The sequence below is a fragment of the Condylura cristata genome, unplaced genomic scaffold (genome assembly GCF_000260355.1).
Source record: "Condylura cristata isolate star-nosed mole 26May11 unplaced genomic scaffold, ConCri1.0 scaffold00003, whole genome shotgun sequence".
Classification (NCBI taxonomy): Eukaryota; Metazoa; Chordata; class Mammalia; order Eulipotyphla; family Talpidae; genus Condylura; species Condylura cristata.
In genome coordinates, this window is record NW_004567104.1 from 51,114,132 (window position 1) to 51,133,649 (window position 19,518).

Sequence of the window (19,518 nt, forward strand, 5' to 3'; positions counted from 1 at the left end):
CTTTGAACCAATTCCTTATATAGAATAAAATAATCTTTCTAAAATAAATGACATCATTTCAGTCCATTATTAAAAATACTTCAGTAGCTCCCCATTAAGTGAGGTTGTTGTCATAAGCTATTTGAGACAAATAAAACAAACAGAAGCAGTCCTATCGGGCTTAGAGCAGGGACAGTAGAGGCACTTCACTATGACTTCTATTAGTATAGTCTACCGCATCCAGTCAAAGAAAGTAAGTCAGTACAACTGTTTTTTTTATTATTATTATTTCAATTAATGGCTTGTTTTATTCTTTATTTTTCATTTTATATTTCAAATGCTTTATGAAACCTTTTACTTTCTCAGTTAGGAAAACTACTAGAAAAATATCTTGTTTACAATTCCTCCTATTGTTTATTTTGCAAAATACACCTTCTTATAGCTACAACTCATCTTTAATGAACTAAGTTAGGTATGGAATGTAAGAATCATTTCCTATATATTTTAGTACCTTCAGTGAATTGAAAAGTTCCTGGTACACAGTAAATACTAAGTAAAAGTTGTATAAATTAATAACTGCTAATAAAATCTGTCAAGATTATATTTATACTTTCAGTCTATACTTAAGACATATTTTTATGATTGAAATTCAATAGGTATGGCTATCTCCTCAAACCTTTTACAATTTAACATAGAAAATTTTGATCTGTAAATTCCTATTAAAAAGTGTATACTTTGTCCTCCAAAATCACATATATTTTACTTGAAGAACCTCTGACTCCTGATACTTAATAAGAAAAAAATAAGAAGAGGACAAGGAGGAAGGAAAGTAGCAGTAGTGGAAGCAGTAATAGTAATGCTTTTGTTTTCTGAATTCCAAACACATTACTCAACATGCATTGATGGTATGCAGCGTTAATGGAATTAGCTGAGCTTCAAAAAGAAAACATATATACACAGCTGAAGTTGGATGTAATCTTCCATTCTAATAGAACGGTATGTCCAAAAATTATTTTGCCAGTATCACTATGCTGACAAATGATGAAGGCCCATGCTCCACAGCCGCAAGGTATTCCTTATCTCAGCACAAGAGCATGACAGAGGAGATGTTGGCGAGTTTTTTAATGTTTCTTTTAAAACACAATTCTTGCTGTCACAGTACCACTTTTAAAGGATTGTTATCTGGATGATTTATACAAATTTTCCAAATGTTACCAAATAATCTAAGCTTCGTTCTTCACTGAGTTCACAAATTGCATTTTACTTGTCAAGAAGTGAAAAAAGAAAACCAGAAGGGGTCAGTATTTTAAATGTGATTGATTTTCTCCGCGGAAATGGTTGACATGATACATTACTGCAATAAGATACCTATATTTTTGTTATAAATCATACTTTACAGTTCATGCTTTCCCATCTAAAAATCATGTAAGCTTCTCTTACACAAACATCATGGCCACTTTCTAAAAAGACTACATGAATATCATTTTCAGTCTATTTACCAATACTATGTTTAATATATTTAAATTAAAGCAAGGCAAAGAAAAAATCTGATCATGTAGTATATATATGTATTCTATGTAAAAAAAAAAATGACTAGCCTCAGAGATTATTTTTGAAATAACAAAATTTGCTTTCAAATAGCTCTCCATTAACAGAATTAGTTCATGTTCAACTATACTTTTATCATTGTTCTGCATTACTGTCTCCTGAAAATGTTTTTGGGAATAGGATGTGAGAGTTTTATAAAGCTTATATCTTCATGTTTTACAAATTTAATAGAACATTCTAATTTTTCCATTTCTGTATAGATAATTCAAAGAGTACTCAACAAGTTTACAAGAAACTCATACTTTTCGGATCTTTCTCCTATATTATTCACTATTCCTTTCAATCAACTTTTCATGCAGTTTAGGCTGTTTTCATGTTTATATATTATTCTATACATACATTAATTTTTAAAGGACTATTATATATCTACTAACATTACTCTTTTTAATATCAAGAAATGTCTTAAATAAACATTGATTTCATTTTAAGTGTCACATTTATAAAAATATGTGCAAGATTAACATTTAGTTACTGAACATTATCATTTACAATGCTAAATTTTACAACACTACACAGGCTACCAATTTAATATAAATGTGAATGCTTTCTAGTACAATAAATTATATAGTCATGGAGGGCACAATGCATCTTTGAGCACTGTTTCTCTCAGCTGACAAATGCAGATACAAGTCAAGTCTTGCAAAAATATTACAATCCAAAAAATTTCTTTTATTTGCCTCTCAGCCCCTTTTCACTCCTTTTCTCCCTTCCAACTACCATCTTCTGTCTGTAATGGTCCCTGCTTCTTTGTTTTCTAAATGCTCTTTGTAAATGTAAATAAGGATCTGCAATCAATCCTTTGTATTTTGAATAAAATGCATATACAGTAAGGTTTTTAGTCTCTCTTACATTTGTATTTAATATCTTATTGTAGGGCCTGCCTGTGGTGCAGGGGTTAAAGACAGCCCTATCAAACTATTGCCAGCTACTGCAGTAGGAGTCTGACCCTAGCCCAGCTGGCCAGGGAGCTGAGGCACAGGGGACAGCGGACCTCTTCTCTCACCCAGCTGCTCCCCTCAACAGTGTATTTCAGTAGATCTGCCAGTCTGCTCACCACTCTGTCTCTGGTGAATCCTCTTACCCTCCACACCTTTGGCATACCCTCCACACACCCAGTTCCTGATGAATAAATTTTTAAAAATAAAAATAAAACATATCTTATTGTGGAATAAAAGGATTATCTTTCATTAAATGAAAGGCAATATGGCAAGCATTTGGTGAGGGTAATTTAGAAGACAAGTAAGAGAAACATCTTTGTATGTGATACTCATTAATAGAGCTACCTCTGATGAGAAAATTACTATAGTCGTTTTGGAGTCAGGGGCATGAGCTAAAAAAATGTGGTAACAAAAAGGTGGTGGCTGGAATTATAATTTTTTTCCTTTATCAAGGAATCAGGACCATTTTCTGTGCCTATTGCTTGAGTATCTCTCCACTTTATCATCATAATCACACAGCTAAGGCGCTGAAAATTTTAAGTTGCTTCAAGCAGCTCCAAAATCATTCACACAGACCAGGTAACAGAACAGGGAGAGCTGAACACATTTTTTTAAAACAGACAGGAGACGGCCAATATGAAGTCATTTTCCCATCACATGTGATAACATGAAAACTTCTACTCATCATGACTGAGTTGTCAGCTTGTATCCTGTCAATATGATACGCAGTGATGTGATTCCAAAGCCATTCCTTTTATAGGTCAAAGGTGATGGGAGAGCACAGTGGTCACTAAAGAAGAACCATCACTGTTAGGGCACAGAAAGTATCTCAGTGAGGTTAATTTTACGTAAGTGCATAATCTTGCTGATAATGATGTAAATGCGATGTGATATTAAGGGAAATTGGAGGGAAAAAAATTAAACCATGCTTTGGTTATACAAAACTAATACTAATCAAAACTGCTCTACATTTATGTCCAATACCATGAACCTACACTTATTTGTCAGATTAACTTTTCTATAAATTTAATTTGAAAAAGGAGTGCTCAGTCTTTTTGATTTACTGATTTTGAACAACTATCAACTCCTTCCTACATGTCAACCACCAAATATGTATTTATCTGTATGAATGAAAACAATAAGCCAATCTTTTTACCATGGGTCTACAGACTTACTGAAGAGAAAGACAAGTATCAGCCAAATGTCAAGTAGAGAAACTGGAAATTATATTTTTAAATGAAAGTTAGAACACAGGGGTATATGAAACCCAGTCCTAGGAAGTCAAGCTTAATAAGGTAACACCAGAACTGATTCCTGAAAAATGAGGAAAGTTAGCTATCCTCCCCGAAAGTAAACTCAGGGGAGGATGAGTTCTTTTCACTCTTAAAGTAAAAGGAACAGGAAATGTACTGGTCTCAGAAATGACAGTGTACCTGGAGGGTGTAAGGAACTGCTCAGTAAAACGAAATGTAAGAAACATCCTGAATGGAGATGATGAAGCTGGTGAAGGAAGAAGGAATTATATGTAAAGAGGACTTGAATGCATATACTAAGGAGTTTGAAATCTTCACAGTAATAGAAACAACTAAAGGATTTCCACAACAAGAAAGATGATCAGACCTACATTTCAAATCAGACTTGGCTTCATTCTGGTGTGAAAAGTAGCAGATCTCACACCCGGAGACATGAGGGAGAGTAGGAACCAGTTGCAATTATATAGGTGACAGATGTCAGTGGCTTAGGAAAGTTGTTAAGGTGGAGAGAATTGTAATAGAATTGAAATGTCTTAGTGAATGAATATAAGAGAAGGGGGGAGGTGTCCCTGATGGTGCAGAGGGTTAAAGCACAGCACTAAGAAGCTAAAGCCACCTCTGCATGAGTTCCATCCCTGTCCCGGATGTGACCCACATGGCGTGGCAGACCTCTCCTGACCTGCCCACTGCTCCCCCAGCAGTGTACTTCCTCAGTCGACCTGTTCTGCTCCCCACTCTGTCTCTGGTGAATCCTCTCATGGCACCCGCACCTCTAGCCTGTACCCGAGTTCTGTATGCATAAATAAATAAATAAATGGTGAGAAAGGGGAGTTAGAGAACGATTTCTAAGTTAGACAAACAAATTGTAGTATACCAATAATGAGAAAAGAGAGGAAAAGAAGCACATTGATAAGGTTTTTCTTTTGATTTTTTTTTTTTATCTTGCTGATTTGAAGGAAGACCAGAAAGTTAGAAATTATCAGTTCCCTCTTGAAAAGCTGAGCTTTATGTGTCTGAGCAGTTTTCAAATAAAGATATGTGAGAGTTAACTGAATCTATAGGTCTAAGATGAATGCTCTAAGCTTGACACATATTTAAGAGATAAGATCGTCTAGCAGCAGAAGTCATCGGAGAATAGGAACAGCATCAGCAGCCTGAGAAAACCCGAATCAATCATGATAATGAGTTGATATGTAATCTGGTGCAAAAACAAGACTATGCTTTAGTCGTGGCTGTGCTACTTAGGTAGGAGCATATGTTCTCTGGCTGTGTATCAATCAGAATTTGAAAGTAATATTTTATATATTTCAGGTAAATGCCATTTGGGATAATTAGTATCTTTACCTAAGGGGAGGATTACATAGTCTATTTGTAGAAATTCCTCCCCAGTACAGTATTCCTATATCATAAAAATGTACTCACAAGTATTTAAAAAAAAAAATTAAACAGCAGCTCCCCTGCCCTCCTGTGACTATGCCAGTGTTTTCCTTCACCAACCTTCTCCCTCCAAAAAGCAGCAGAGATAGGTCTTTTCCCAATGCTGTTTGCCTGAGATCACACAGACCTCTTAACAAAACTGTCCCTCTCACAGGCAGCTCTTTCTGCTCTCTTGTGTGTATGCAAGCGTCCGTTACTTCCATTCCCTTTTTATAATAAACCCGCCCCTTCGGAGAAAAGAAAAATAGAAGAAAAAGCACATTGTGAGAAATGTAAAAACTGCCACACATTCTCATTCCATAGGTAAGAAATAATAAACGAGGAGGCACCACTCATTTATCAATACATTTTAAATCATTTTAAATATTGCACAGAATTTTTGTTCAGCAATAAAAAACATCAGGAATTACTTTGGAGTAGGGTTTAAGTAGAAATCTCCTTTGAAACCAGGATAGGCTACTGCAATACTGCTGTTCTAAAGGAAACCAAATCTCTCTTGGTGGTCATGCCCTTCTGGAAAATTCTTAGGGAGGAGGCAAGTGCTAACAATAAGTTAGCAGGCTAAGTCATCTAGAACAATGCACCTACTAACAAAAAATTTACCCTGACCCTAAGCCAATTTTACAGAGGAGTTGCTCAGATTCTGGTAAAAGAAAGAACAGGTGGCAAACCTTAAACTAGGGATGGTTCCAGAAGGCAAACAACTTTGGGCCATACAAAAAAAATCAGTTGTGCCCTTTAACATCCAATGCACAGGACGGAGGAAAAGAGAATGGTATAGCATGAGATGTGGAAGAAAAGAGGTCGGGAATTTCCTGGATCCAGCTGCTGAAGGAATGCAAAGGAAATCTTCCATCTGGGGGGGGTCTCTGTGTCATTTTTCTCACGTTTGATTAAATGAACATAAAAAGACATAATAAACTTTTGTATACATGGTCCTCACCTTAAGAGCTCTCTCTGTAAAACAGGCAAATTCCTTCTTTGCTCAATCCTCCAGGCTGCCCTCTGAGGATCAGAAGAAAATAACCAACTTCGGTCATTTGAACACGGAGCATCAACTAACACCTGAGGAAAAGAAAGGACCCATAATGCAAATATAAACTTTATATTCTACGACTCAAAGTATCTGAGGAAAAATACAAAACATGACAAAACAGCAAATAATGAAAACATTTCTTTAAAAACTAAACACACTATGAGTTTCTTCTTTATGATGTTTCCTCACTAATACATTTCAGAAAAATCCCTGAACACTTTCAGTGTTTGGAGAGGGAGTGAGAGGAACAAAAGCCTACTAATGTCCACTCATAGTTCATATTCCTGGCCAACTACAGCAAAAACTTTTACAAATTACTCATTTCAAACAGACATTAATATATTTCTGTATTCTGAGCATTTATTTTAAAGAACTCATTATTTCAATTTCAGTTTCTACAGTTGCTCTTTTTCTCCAACTGTCATACTCTGATAGGAAATGTTACCAAATTAAAGCAGTATAGTGCACGTTTCTGTGCCAAACTATGTAATTTCTGATCGTTTCCTAGTATCTTTAAGGTACCTGGAAATAAAAAACATTCCAATTCCCAATCCCAGTGCTTGCTCTGAAGCATGCTGATCAAACAAAAACTGCTTCCATGTTCACTTTAAGTTTCCTAGGATACTGAGAATTCTATCAGGCTATGACTGGAAGCGGCCGGGAAACAACAGCAACGCAACACAACAGTGGCATGATGGTGAGCCCGCTAGCTTGTCCCAATGCAATAGAGGTACCTTGTCAAAAGTCTCAGGCTGGGCATTTCCCAGTTCTCTGCCATCCAGTTCAGACACTTGAATTGCATTTACCAAAGGATGTGGGATGAAAGATTCTAATGTCTGTTGCAGCCACTGGAACCGCAGGCTATCATATTCATTACAATGAAAGTAACCTAAGTACAAAGGATTTAAAAGTGTTTAAATTGTGTGGTTGAATTATTAATGAGTTTTAATTCTGACCAAATAAATTTTAAAGAAAAGCCAATTCATCAGAATCATGCAGAATGGGGCTCAGAGGTAAACATTATAATTTTCTTTGCTTTAAAAAGCGAACATACTCAGACACACATCATGTGAAACATTTACAGTGGTCATACCTATACAGCCTCTCAGAAGTGCTCATCATTTACTCAAATTTAATTTTGGAGGCTATAAAAAGAATTATTGATTACTAAGGATACTAATTCTCTATATACATTTCCCTCCCTAAAGTTCATTAAGAATAAAACATAAATTCTGCTACATATTTACAACCCTGAGAATAGACTATCATTCTAAATGAAGGAAGTGATGTGAATACAGAAAAATCATGGCTCTATATTAAAAAAGACATATATTAAAAAAGGTTGAAATTATGAGCTCTAAGACTTAGCTGTTCCTTATCTGGAAAGTGGGTATTGTGCCTATTGGTGAATACACCACCTGGCAATATGCTGCTTTGGCAAATTGACTATTTAGTGGTAAAGGCACCCAAATAACCACAGGTGCAGAAAGGGCACTTCTTTCTGAAAGCAGAAGATGCACGCCCAAATGACAGATGCCCTACCTATATTAGGAAAAAAGAGGTGTCACCAGAGAAGGGAAGTAGGCTGAGAGAGATATTCACAAATGGACTGTGTTAAAAGTGCCTCTTCTGGGCCCTCCCGGTGGCACAGCGGGTTAAAGCACAGCACTAAGACGCAAAAGTCACTTTAGCATGAGTTCGATCCCTGTCCCGGAGGTGACCCACCATAGCACAGCAGACTTCTCCTGGCCCTCCCGCCACTCCCCTCAGCAGTGTACTCCGTCAGTCAGCCTGTTCTGCTCCCTACTCTGTCTCTGTGAATCCTCTCACTGCTCCTGCACCTCTGGCCTGTACCCCAGTTCTGTATGCAAAAATAAATAAATCTATAAAAAAATGTGTCTCTTCCTTTCATTTCTATGTTCTAGTTTTCTTTTGTTTTCACTTTAATTACCACTCTTTGTTCAACACAAAGAGCTTGGTGACTTTTCTGGGTTGTCATTTTCCTGTGTTGATGTTCATGTATATATATGAGTAACATATTTTAAAATACACTTTGTATGTTTCACTCCTGTTAATCTATCTTATGTCAGTTTTAGCTGGAAACCCTAAGAGGATAAGAGAGAAATTTTACCTACCCTATACTAGGTACCTTACAAAATGGTCATTAAGATTAAACATTGTATCTTCATGAAGATACCAACATTCAAACTTTTCAGATTAAGCAAATGCTCTCAAGTCAAAAGCCAGTGTCAAAGCTCAATTTACCTTTGTCTCTTAGATTTCTGATACTGAGTACTTGGAGAGTGTTGATACATTTTGAAAACTCTAGATTTCATTAATACTATATCCTACTTTTCTTTTATAGGAGAATTGACAGGTCACCTAATTTGTCATAGTATAGGAAATACAAGTTTTCATTATTGAATATCCCCCAAAGCTTTACATATATCACCCAATGCTTGCACACAGTATATGCTCACTGAATGTGACCGACTTATTACAAAGCATGTTTCTAACTAAGAATACTTAAAATTCTATACTTGAAAATCAAGTTACCTTTTCATTAAATGATAACTTTAGTCATGCTTATCAACTAAGCATTTTAAAATCTCCCAGTTAAGATATAGCTCTATGTCATATTACTATTTGACCGAGACATAGATTTTATTTGAAATAGTCTTAGATTGGTTAAACTATAAAAATAGGCTATATATGTACATATGAAGTCCTATATTACACTGAGATAAAATTAACTTTAGGTTTAAATTGTGACTGCTTACATAAAATACAGCAAGCCTGTATAAGTTTTAAACATAATTCTTAAACACATAGTATGTTTTCTCCTAAATAATTAGCTGACATATTTGTACTAATGCTTAGTAGAACTCAATTGACAGTTCTCCTAAATAATTAGCTGACATATTTGTACTAATGCTTAGTAGAACTCAATTGACAGTTCAGAAGCTGGTACAAGGAAAGGACTAAAACTGGTAGCTTTATTCATTAACTTATTCATTTATTTATTTTTCCTACCTTGGGGGAGGGCGGAAAAAGTTGCCTGTTTTCAGTTCTGCTAATTACTGTTAGAGCTCAAGCCATGATTATGATTGCTCTATATGTCCCTCTCACTGTAATAATTGGAAAATGGTAATTGTTCATATACGCAAGTGCTGTGAATGCTTATGGTTATGGTAAGGTTCCTTGAGTTATCGAGAAGCAAGTTACAAGTTCACATGCACAAAAAGAGGGACTGTGTGGCTGACAATACATTAAAAGAAACTTGAGAACATTCTACTTTAATGTTTGGTTTAGCACCTGCAATGCAATGTACTGGGCACACAGGTACATGGTATAGACTAAAAATAAGTGAGTCTGTCCCAGTATTCAAGAAGCTAACCAAACCCAACAGGCAGCAACTATACAACACTGGGAGGACCTAGAAGAAAATCAAGAAAACAGCAATAAAATCCTGAGTTCAGATCCCAGCTCTACACCAACCTGGGGCAACTTACATTTCTCAGTCCCATTCTGAAGATGGGAATAACACCCAGCTAATAATGCTGCAGGTTGAATGAGGTCATGCACACTAGTGATAGTCACGTTGTTTCTCAGAGCCCTAAAACTTCAGAAAGATGATTACATGGAGATATAAAGTAAGAGTTCAGAAGAGAAGACTACTAAAAAAATATTTGAGGTCCTCCCCAGAGGCCCAATGGGTTAAATCACAGCACCATGAGCCTGTCCACAGGCACTGCAGCACAAGTTTGATCCTTGGCCAGGGAGGTGACCCAGATGGCCTGCTGCTCTCCTCAGCCAATTATTTCGGTCAGCCTGCCTCTTCTGTTCCCCATTCTGTCTCTGGTGGGTCCTCTCACCCCCAGCACTTCTGGCCTGTATCTCAGTTCTTGTATGCATAAATAAATACATCTCTAAAAAAAAACAAAAAAACCCCACAGATTTATGCAATATGATCAAAACAGCCCTTGGCACAACTAAGTGTTCCAAAATAGCAATTACTGTAATTATTACTGCACAGAAGATGCACTTAAAGCAGGGATTTCAGGGAGTCTTTCCAAAAAAGATGATTCCTAAGCCGAAACCTAAAGGATGAAAAGGAGTTAACAGCAGAAAAGGTAGGTAAGTGGTACCTGTCAGGTGTGCAAAGATTTGGAGGAATGAGAGAACAAGTATAGTGCAGTGAGGAAAACTGCATTTGTGATCTAATTCAACAGGAAAATTCTCAAGAGAAGATATTAATAAGCTCTCTTCCAAATGTATTATGCCTAACTTGAGGACACACAACCACCTTCTAAGTGATAGTCAGGTTTAGACACTTTCAAAAGGAGTCATTTTCAGATCAGCAACTCCTTGTGTTATATGCTAGACACTGTCCTTAGATTTTATATGTAGTAACACATATAACACTCACAAGCCTATGCCTTTTTCTCAAAAGGCAAGAGAAACACAAAATAAAGCAAATGGGAGTACATCTAACTAAAAAGCTTCTGTAAGGCAAAAGAAACCATCAGCAAAACAAAAGACCTCCAAGTGATGGGGAGAAAATATTTGTATACTATACATCTGACAAAAGGCTGATATCCAAGCTCTATGAAGAACTATACAAAACACAAATAACCCAATCATAAAATGAGCCCTACAGGTTTTCTTCAAAGAAGATATACAAATGGCCAACAGGCACATGAAAAAATGCTGACCATCACTTATCAGCAAAACCACAATAAAGTGTCATCTACAGCATATCAAACAAGAGAAGTGCAGGCCTCGGTGTAGAGAGAAAGGAATCCCGGCACACTGTGGGTGGAATGTAAGCTGGTCCAGCCTCTCTGGAAAACAGTATGGAGGTTTCTCAAAATTACTATTTTGAGGTTTTGCTAAAACAGATCTATGTGTGATTCAGCAATTCCAATTCTAGATATCCACCTGAAGAATGCCAAAAAAAATTATTTAAAGGGATATATATTTTATGTTCATTGCAGTCCTATTTATAACAGTCAGTTAAATCAACCTAACCCCAGATGAATGTCAGCAATAAAAAAAAATGTACTTCTGAAAGTTCAACAACATGGATGGAACTGGAGGGGATTATGCAAAGCAAAGTCAGTCAGAAGGGCAGAGACAAATGCCAGATGGTTTCAGTTACATGTGGAAATATAGAGGAATAAAACAAAGGATCAGACACAACCAAACCAATAGTAAACCCTAGAAATCTCACTGGAACTGAGGCTGTAATAGGAGAGGAAAAACACAGTGGGGTGAGGGCACAAAGGATGATGGCAGAGGACTGTGGGTAGCTAGGTGGTGGGTGTGGGGTGGGGACAGGAATCTGAGGATGTGTGATCCTGTGTCTCTGAACTGCATACAATGCTTTAAGCTTGTTACCTGATAATAATGTTAATATTAAGTAGTTATGGTTCTATTTCCTAGAAATAAATCATTCTTAAAATACAGTACCAAAAGACTAAAGAGGAATAAAGGAGTTTTTATAATCTTCACTAGCAGCAAACTAGATGGCAAAAAGGTAGACAGCAAAGAGAATTTCAGGCCTGGAGGGATTTAGAGCTCAGCAAGAAAAGTGATTAAGCCACTCCAATAGGCCTGGTCATTCTTAGTATGTTAATGCTTATCTATTAACAATCAAATTTGCTTGCTTTTTCCCTATCAACAGAGAGGATGTGCTGACAAAACAACACATCTATCTCTGCTATCAGATGGGAGAAGCTGGACAGACCAAGAAGTAGACTCATTTTTAGTAATCCTAAAATATAAACTATTACATCATTAAAGCTATGGGCCCTTAACCCAGAACAAAGGCCACTACTAATCTAAAGAAATTTGGTGTACAAACATGCACTCTGGGCAGGCCTCATTTCAAGTTTTGCTTCTAAAAGCTTTGATTAGCATTGCTTCTGCATTCAAATTCAAGCACTGTTGCTAACCTCATTTGGGCTTTGAGCAGCAGCAGGAAGACATCTGTACTTCTTAGTAAACCATTATCATTAGTCCTACTTAGAGAAAAGCTATTTTACTTGGAATACTGCCTGTAGTTCATTGCCCTTGATGTGAGAACAGGAAGATTTCTCCCCACTTCAAACTCCTAGAATATATCAGTTTGTTTTTGGACTCAATCAAATCACCTTCCCTACCTCACATGTAAATTATTTATAGCCTGCTAAATAATGAGGCTAATTTAGGATTAAAACGTGCTCTCTTCAAAATGGTACCCAAGTTTGATATTTCTCTTCCATCTTTTACACTACTAAAAATTCTATATTCAAAATTGAGGTGACAGTCAAAATATACATATTGTCACCACAGAAAAAATGCAAGTAAAAACAAAAACTTCTTGTACACAATTCCATAAAATTTCACCTCAAGTTATAAAAATAACCTTATAAAATAATTTCTTTTGTTGTGATTGCTTACATAAAAAAACAGCAAGCTTGTGTAAGTTTTAAACACAACTCTTAAACACACAGAATGTTTTTTCTGAAACAGAAAATTAACTGATATATTTGTACTAATGCTTAGTAGAAATCAATTCACAGTTCTCATAAAAAATTTTGTGATCTGGCCCTCCCTGGTGGCGCAGCTTCTGCTTAAGCCACTTCTGCATGAGTTCGACCCCCACCTGCCCCGGAGGTGACCACATGGCGGCAGACCTCTCCTGACCCGCTAGCTGCTCCCCTCAGCAGTGTACTTCGTCCATCTGCCTGTTCTGCTCCCCACTCTGTATCTGGTGAAGCCTCTCGCCGCCCCTGAGCCTCTGGCCTGTACCCCAGTTCTGTATGCACAAATAAATAAATCTAAAAAAAAAAAAAAAAAATTATGATCTACTTCAACAGAAAAACTCTCAAAAGAAGCTATAAGTTAGCTCATCTTCCAAATGGGTTATACCTAACTTGGAGCTACACAAGCACCTTCTAAGGGTAGTGGGATTTAGACAGTTTCAAAAGGATTCATTTTCAGATCAGCACCTCCTTAGAGGAAGAGACCATGGCATCTCCTTTCACAGTGTCCCTTCCCACCCACCCACCCAGAATCCAATTACAAGGAGCCATGCCTCCAAAGCTCCTCCAAGGGCAGTTCCTCATGTCAGTGCCCAGAATGAACCTAACAACTAGACAATACAGCATTTTGTAATTGAGATGGTTTCCAATCCTTTACTTCAACAAGATGCAAAAAATGGACCTAACAAGAGCTCACCTAATAAGCTTAATGTAAAGTTTGATAACAGGTAACTATGCAATCTGGGGTTACAACTCAGATGTTTAAATAACTAGAGAACTACTGCAGCATTACAGCCACCAACCATCTCCACCACCTTATCTATGTGAGCCACATCATTTGCATTTGTAAAAACAAACCTCTAAGAAACAAAATCCAGACAGAACTGACTGTACCCTGTCTCATCTAGCCAAACTATTTATCCAGGAAAACCTGAAATAATTTTTTTAAAAAGTCCCATTTTCTTACTCAGAAAATAATTTTTGATGAAAGTTGTCTCAATATTTTCAACAGATACTTATAAAAAAGCTTATTATGCAAAAAACCCTTATTACATACATTGCATCATTTTTGCACTATTAGTAAGTTACTTCAAAAAACCATTGTAAAAGCTTTTAGAGAGCAGCATGAGCCAATCCTATACCCACTAGACACATGTGACTGAATGCATAAAATGTGGCTGGTACAAATGCAAATGTTCTCTAAGTGTAAAATGCATACTGATTTGGAAGAATTTAGAAGATGAAAATATAAAATACCTCATTAATAATTTTTACATAGATTACTTATTGAAATAACATTTTGTATATATCAAGTTATAATACATTACCAAAATTAATTTCAGCTGTTTCTACTATTTTTGTCTTTTTTTAAAGATTTATTTATTTATGCATACAGAACTGGGGTACAGGCCAGAGGTGCAGGGGCAGTGTGAGTACACTGCTGAGGGGAGCAGCAGGCAGGTCAGGAGAGGTCTGCCACACTATGTGGGTCACCTCCGGGTTGGGGATCGAACTCGTGCTGAAGTGGCTTTAGCTTCTTAGTGCTGTGCTTTAACCCACTGAGCCACCAGGGAGGGCTTGTTTCTACTTTTTAAAGAACCTACTCAAAAAACTTAATATTATATGTGTACTTTGCATTATATTTTTGTTTGAGAGGGCGGCCTTAATTCCTCACAATCTAATGATACCAAAAGTAAATAAACAAACAAATAATTCCTTTTGTCAATGGCTTACCAGAATTCATATTACCGGCAAATTTGTGTTCATAAAATGCAGGTTTGTTTCTAATTCACTCTGAGATAAAGTACCTGGAAAAAAGATGTTATTTACACTGATTTCCTCAGTTAAAATTTCCATTCTTCTCCATACTGTCCTGTCTCAGACGTTCAAAATCTGAAACTCATTCTTACATTTCTGCTCAGATACCTCAGAAGTATTTTGTAACATCCAGCTAGTTAAAGCTTGTACTGAAGGAAAAGCACAATACCTGGATAAGCACACTGCAGCAGAGCTATGGATTTGCCTCCAGGAGCAGCGCACATATCCAGAACTTTCTCTCCATCCCTTAACTCCAGAGCCAGTACCGGAAGAAGAGAGGCAGCATTCAGCAGATAGTATCTTTTTAAATTTCCAACTTGGTGTCTTTCTGAAGACATTCGTCTAGGAGTTCTGGTAAGGTAGCATTTTACAGACTTAGGACAGTAGGGAAAAGATTCTTGAAATAGTGGGTGATAGCCCTTTAAGTGTAAATCCTTTTCCAGTTCAAAAGAATAATTGAATCGGTTAAGAAGGACAGCATATTGCCAGCATGATGGAGATGTCAGTATATCCCTAGACACAGAAAATGAAAAGCAATATTAGTATCATATACACCAATGTAATTTCAAGCTACTCATCTGTCCTACGAATGTGATCCTACTTTTATACTTAATTTACCTGTGGCTTTCAGGGCAAGGTCAGTAGTATTACATTCTCCTTGTGCTTCAGGCTCCAATAAAGCTCAACGCAGGATGTTATGATCCTGTCTTTCTTTTAAAAACTTTGATATTTTATTATTCTACATTAACTTGGGTCATTGAAATACTATTTATCTTTTTTTTTTTTTAGGATTTATGCATATAGAACTGGGGTACAGGCCAGAGGTGCAGAGGGGTGAGAGGCTTCACCAGAGACAGAGTGGGGAGCACAACAGGCAGATGAACGAAGTACACTGCTGAGGAGAGCAGCAGGCGAGAGGAGAGGTCAGCTATGCCACATGGATCACCTCTGGGGCTAAGGATCGAACTCGCACTGAAGCCACTGCGGCTAGCTTGTAGCGCTGCATCCTAACCTGTTGCGCCACCAGGGAGGGCCTGTAACACTATTTATCTTAATCGTCAAGTCTTAGGGTCCCCTTAAATGTTGCATAAAAAGGAAATATCTCACATGCCTCAGCCAACTAGCTCCCTGAAGGATATCTTGCCATAAAAACATGGCCTGCCTTTACCTCAAATCTGCCAAAATAGACTAGTCTATCACTCTTTGTACACGAGTGTTTTTCTTAGGCAAAATTTAAAACCAGAGACTAATATTGGAGGGGAAAGTACTATCATCAAAATGTATTTAAGAGTGAGTGCTATAGTTTTCCTCTTATGAAATTAAAACTATGGAAGGCTAACTACAGTGAACTCTACACTAACGGAGTTAATTAGGCGATCAGTGGCTCAAATGATACAAAACCCAGAATGGTTTAAAACCACTTATGGATTGATGGAGCAGGCCTTCCCCTGCTAGCAGATTTGCCTTCCTAATTTTTTATTTGGTTTAACAGTTGCATTTCTTGACAATCAGAAACTCACATCAACTGACAGATGATACAGCAGGAAATATTTAATTTATTTACTAACTGACCTTTCTAGCTGAGTTATTTGGAAGCCTCATTAACCATGGTCAATTAAATAAATTCCAGCTGCTGCTCACCCTGGAGTTGGCTGTGTGAGGAATGGTTGGATTGAAATGTTAACACCTGTGACTGGAAGTGTGCCATGTGAATTTCAATTGGGGGCTAATATGTGAAAATGCTTTCTCCTTTCAGTGGCTTTACTGTGATGCTGGATCAGATGAGCTGTTATATCTGTTTCAGCCATTCCGATAGATAGATCCTTTAATAGTCTTGCAGAAGACTGCTGGGTCCTACCCCTTGACTTTCTGATTCAGTATGTCTGATGTGAACCTAGCAACCTTCATTTCTAGCAAGTTCTTGGTGATACTATGTTACTGATCCCCAGAACCACACTTTGAGAAACACTGCTTTAATAATGGACTCCATAAAAATCAACTCAAAATCGGTGAATACTTGGATGTAGGACCTGAGACCATAAAATACATAAAAGAAAACATAGGCAAAACACTCCATGACATAAACCTAAAAAAAAAAAAAAAAAAACACTTCGTAGGTTCATCCCCAGCAGCAAAGAGAACAAAGGCAAACACAAGCAAGTAGACCTACATCATCAAATTTAAAAAGCTTCTGTAAAGTTAGAGAGACAGTAACCACAGCAGAGACCTCCTATGAAATGGGAGAAAATATGTGCACATCTGACAAGGAACAGATATGAAAGATCTACAAAGAGAAAGAGCTAATACAATTCAGTGACCCCCCATCTCAATTTAAAAATGGGCAGAAGAACTAAATAGGCACTTCTCCAAAGAAGGCAAACATATATGTACTTTATATATGTACTTTTGTTGACGAGAACTGCCTTATATGTCACAATCTAATGATACCTAAAAAAAATAAAAAGCAAATAAGTGTTCAATATCACTTGCCATTATGGAAATGCAAATCAAAACCACAATGAGATATCACCTCACAGTTGTGAGGATGGCCCATATATATATATAAAACACACACACAACCAAAATAAAGAACAATAAATGTTAATGAGAGTGTGGGAAGTAAAGGAACTCTATTACACTTCTGCTGAGAATCCAGATGGTCAGTCCCGTGGAAAGCAGTGTGGAAGTCCCTCAAAGGACTAAAAATGCATATACCACACGATGCAGCAGTTCCACGGCTGGGTATCTACCCAATGTGCACAAAAACACTAATTCAAAATGAAAGCTGCACTCCTATGTTTACGGCACAACTAACTAGCCAGGATGTAGGAATAACCTAAAGGATCAAGATGTGGTATATACACACGATGGACTACTATTCAGCAATCAAAAAAGATAATCTCATGACATTTGCAGCAACATGGATGGAGATAGAGTGACCTTTCTTTTTTCATCCAATGAAGACTGAATGATGCTCCTAGTCACCTCTGGGGTGGGGGTGGGGGGTGATCTAGGCTTTATCGCCATTCTACCTACCACTCAATCTACTTTCTCTCCATTACCCTAATATTAATAGTAAGAAAAACAACCTATTTGATGTTTACTATGTACATGTTTACATGCCTATCTCATTTAACTACAATAAACGTGAGGCAGGTGTTACCCCCACTTTACAAGTTAGGTAACTGAGGCTCACAGAAGTTGGCAATTAACCCAAGGCCACCTCCCTGATCAGCAGAAGTAACTGATTCAAAATCCAGCCAGGATTTTGCTAATTCTGCAGAAGTAGTGGTACTCAAGCGAGAGGGCCGCAGTATTCTCAGCTGCCACTAGTAGATCTGGCCTCCCTGAAACGGTTATTGTCTCTGACAAAGGCTCTGACAATGGGGTCTGCTTGCCACACTTTGCCTACATGAGCAATTACACTGGTACCAATTCAATGAAGGGATGACTGAGGTGGTTCAGGCTGCCTGCCAATCCTGAGAAACCAGGCTGTCTACCTATGTGGGTCTCAGCAATCCCTGCACCTGCCTGCCAGTGGCCTCACCCCACCAATACACACAACCCCCAGGCTGCTGCCTTGGGGGTGGAAGGCCAGTAGTTCCTCAAGTCTGAATCTCGATGGGTGGGCAAGTAGTCCGGAGATGGCAGAGGCAGTGCACAATGAACTCAAAAAGGCATTAGCAGACGCCTAACTCCAGCCACCTCACAAGATGCATGAGGAGTCTAAAGCTGCTCCATTTACTGGTCTCTAAGGCCAGAAGTTCAATATACCAGCAGCCAACAGAACTAGAGCCCATAAAATCAGTCACCTGTAAATGTTTTATTAGTACATCTACTGGTACCAATTTGAAAAAAATCTATGTACCCACTGGCACATTTTAAGTTGACATCAAAATCTTAATCAAATGGATAAGGGTGTAATTTCCAACATACTTTAAAAATTGACATTTTAAAGTATAAACCAGCCGTTTTTAAAATGTAGCCAATGGAACTTAAAAATCAGTGATTTTCCTACCCATCACTGTCCATTTAAAAATTCATGGGCTGACTCCTATTTAATAGGTAGAAATTTTACAGTTCCTTTCCCTTTTATTTATATTCTATTTCCCCATATAACTTTATTCTTACATATTTTTGTGCTTGAAATCCTTCTTTTATTACCTTATCATACTTCTCTGCCACATGCACATATTAAATTTGTTTTCCCTGTAGTCCTACAACCCTGTGTAATAAAACAGCAAATTCTGGATTGATTTATTAAAAATCAATCAAAGTAACATAAATTTGATAATTATTAAATATTAAGAGGTAAAGCAGATATGCATCTCAATGGAATGAGTACTTTTTATATATCCATAAATGAATGTATTCCTTGAAAAATTGCAAATTCTTTATAGTTAGTATATTTTCATACAACTTTTCTGTGATTTTATTTTCGCCTATTCTTCTATTCTCTTTTATATCTTCCTATATAATAATGAATACAGGTTGGGACGCAGCACTGCAAGCTGACAGCAGCTGCTTCAGTGCGAGTTTGATCCCCAGCCCGGAGGTGATCCATGTGGCATGGCAGACCTCTCCTGACCCGCCTGCTGCTCCCCTCGGCAGTGAACCTGGTTCATCTGCCTGTTCTGCTCCCCACTCTGTCTCTGGTGAAGCCTCTTACTGTTCCTGCACCTCTCGCTTGTACCCCAGTTCTGTATGAATAAATAAATCTTTAAAAAAAAGAAAATAATGCTGGTAAGAAAATGCATGTAAAAAAATACTTTATCTACTAATTGCTGAGCATCACTGGTATAAATTATAAAGCCAATTTAAATGTTAATGGTGAAAAACCCACAGCTCTCTTTTGATTGTCATGACTATCCACTAGAGGGCAAACATTCAACCATTCTAAAGTCTGGTTTATAATAAGAATA

General features: G+C 37.3%; 1 protein-coding gene across 1 annotated transcript in view; it reads right to left on the minus strand.

Moving 5' to 3' along the window:
• The window catches only part of NSUN3 (NOP2/Sun domain family, member 3), a 38,611-nt gene that overhangs the window by 15,180 nt on the left and 3,913 nt on the right, over positions 1-19,518 (minus strand). The window contains exons 3-5 of the mRNA XM_004675274.2: positions 14,766-15,109; positions 6,986-7,140; positions 6,159-6,280 (exon numbers count right to left, since the gene is read on the minus strand). Of these exons, the coding sequence (XP_004675331.2) occupies positions 6,159-6,280; positions 6,986-7,140; positions 14,766-15,109 (621 nt within the window). The remainder of the gene's footprint in view (positions 1-6,158; positions 6,281-6,985; positions 7,141-14,765; positions 15,110-19,518) is intronic.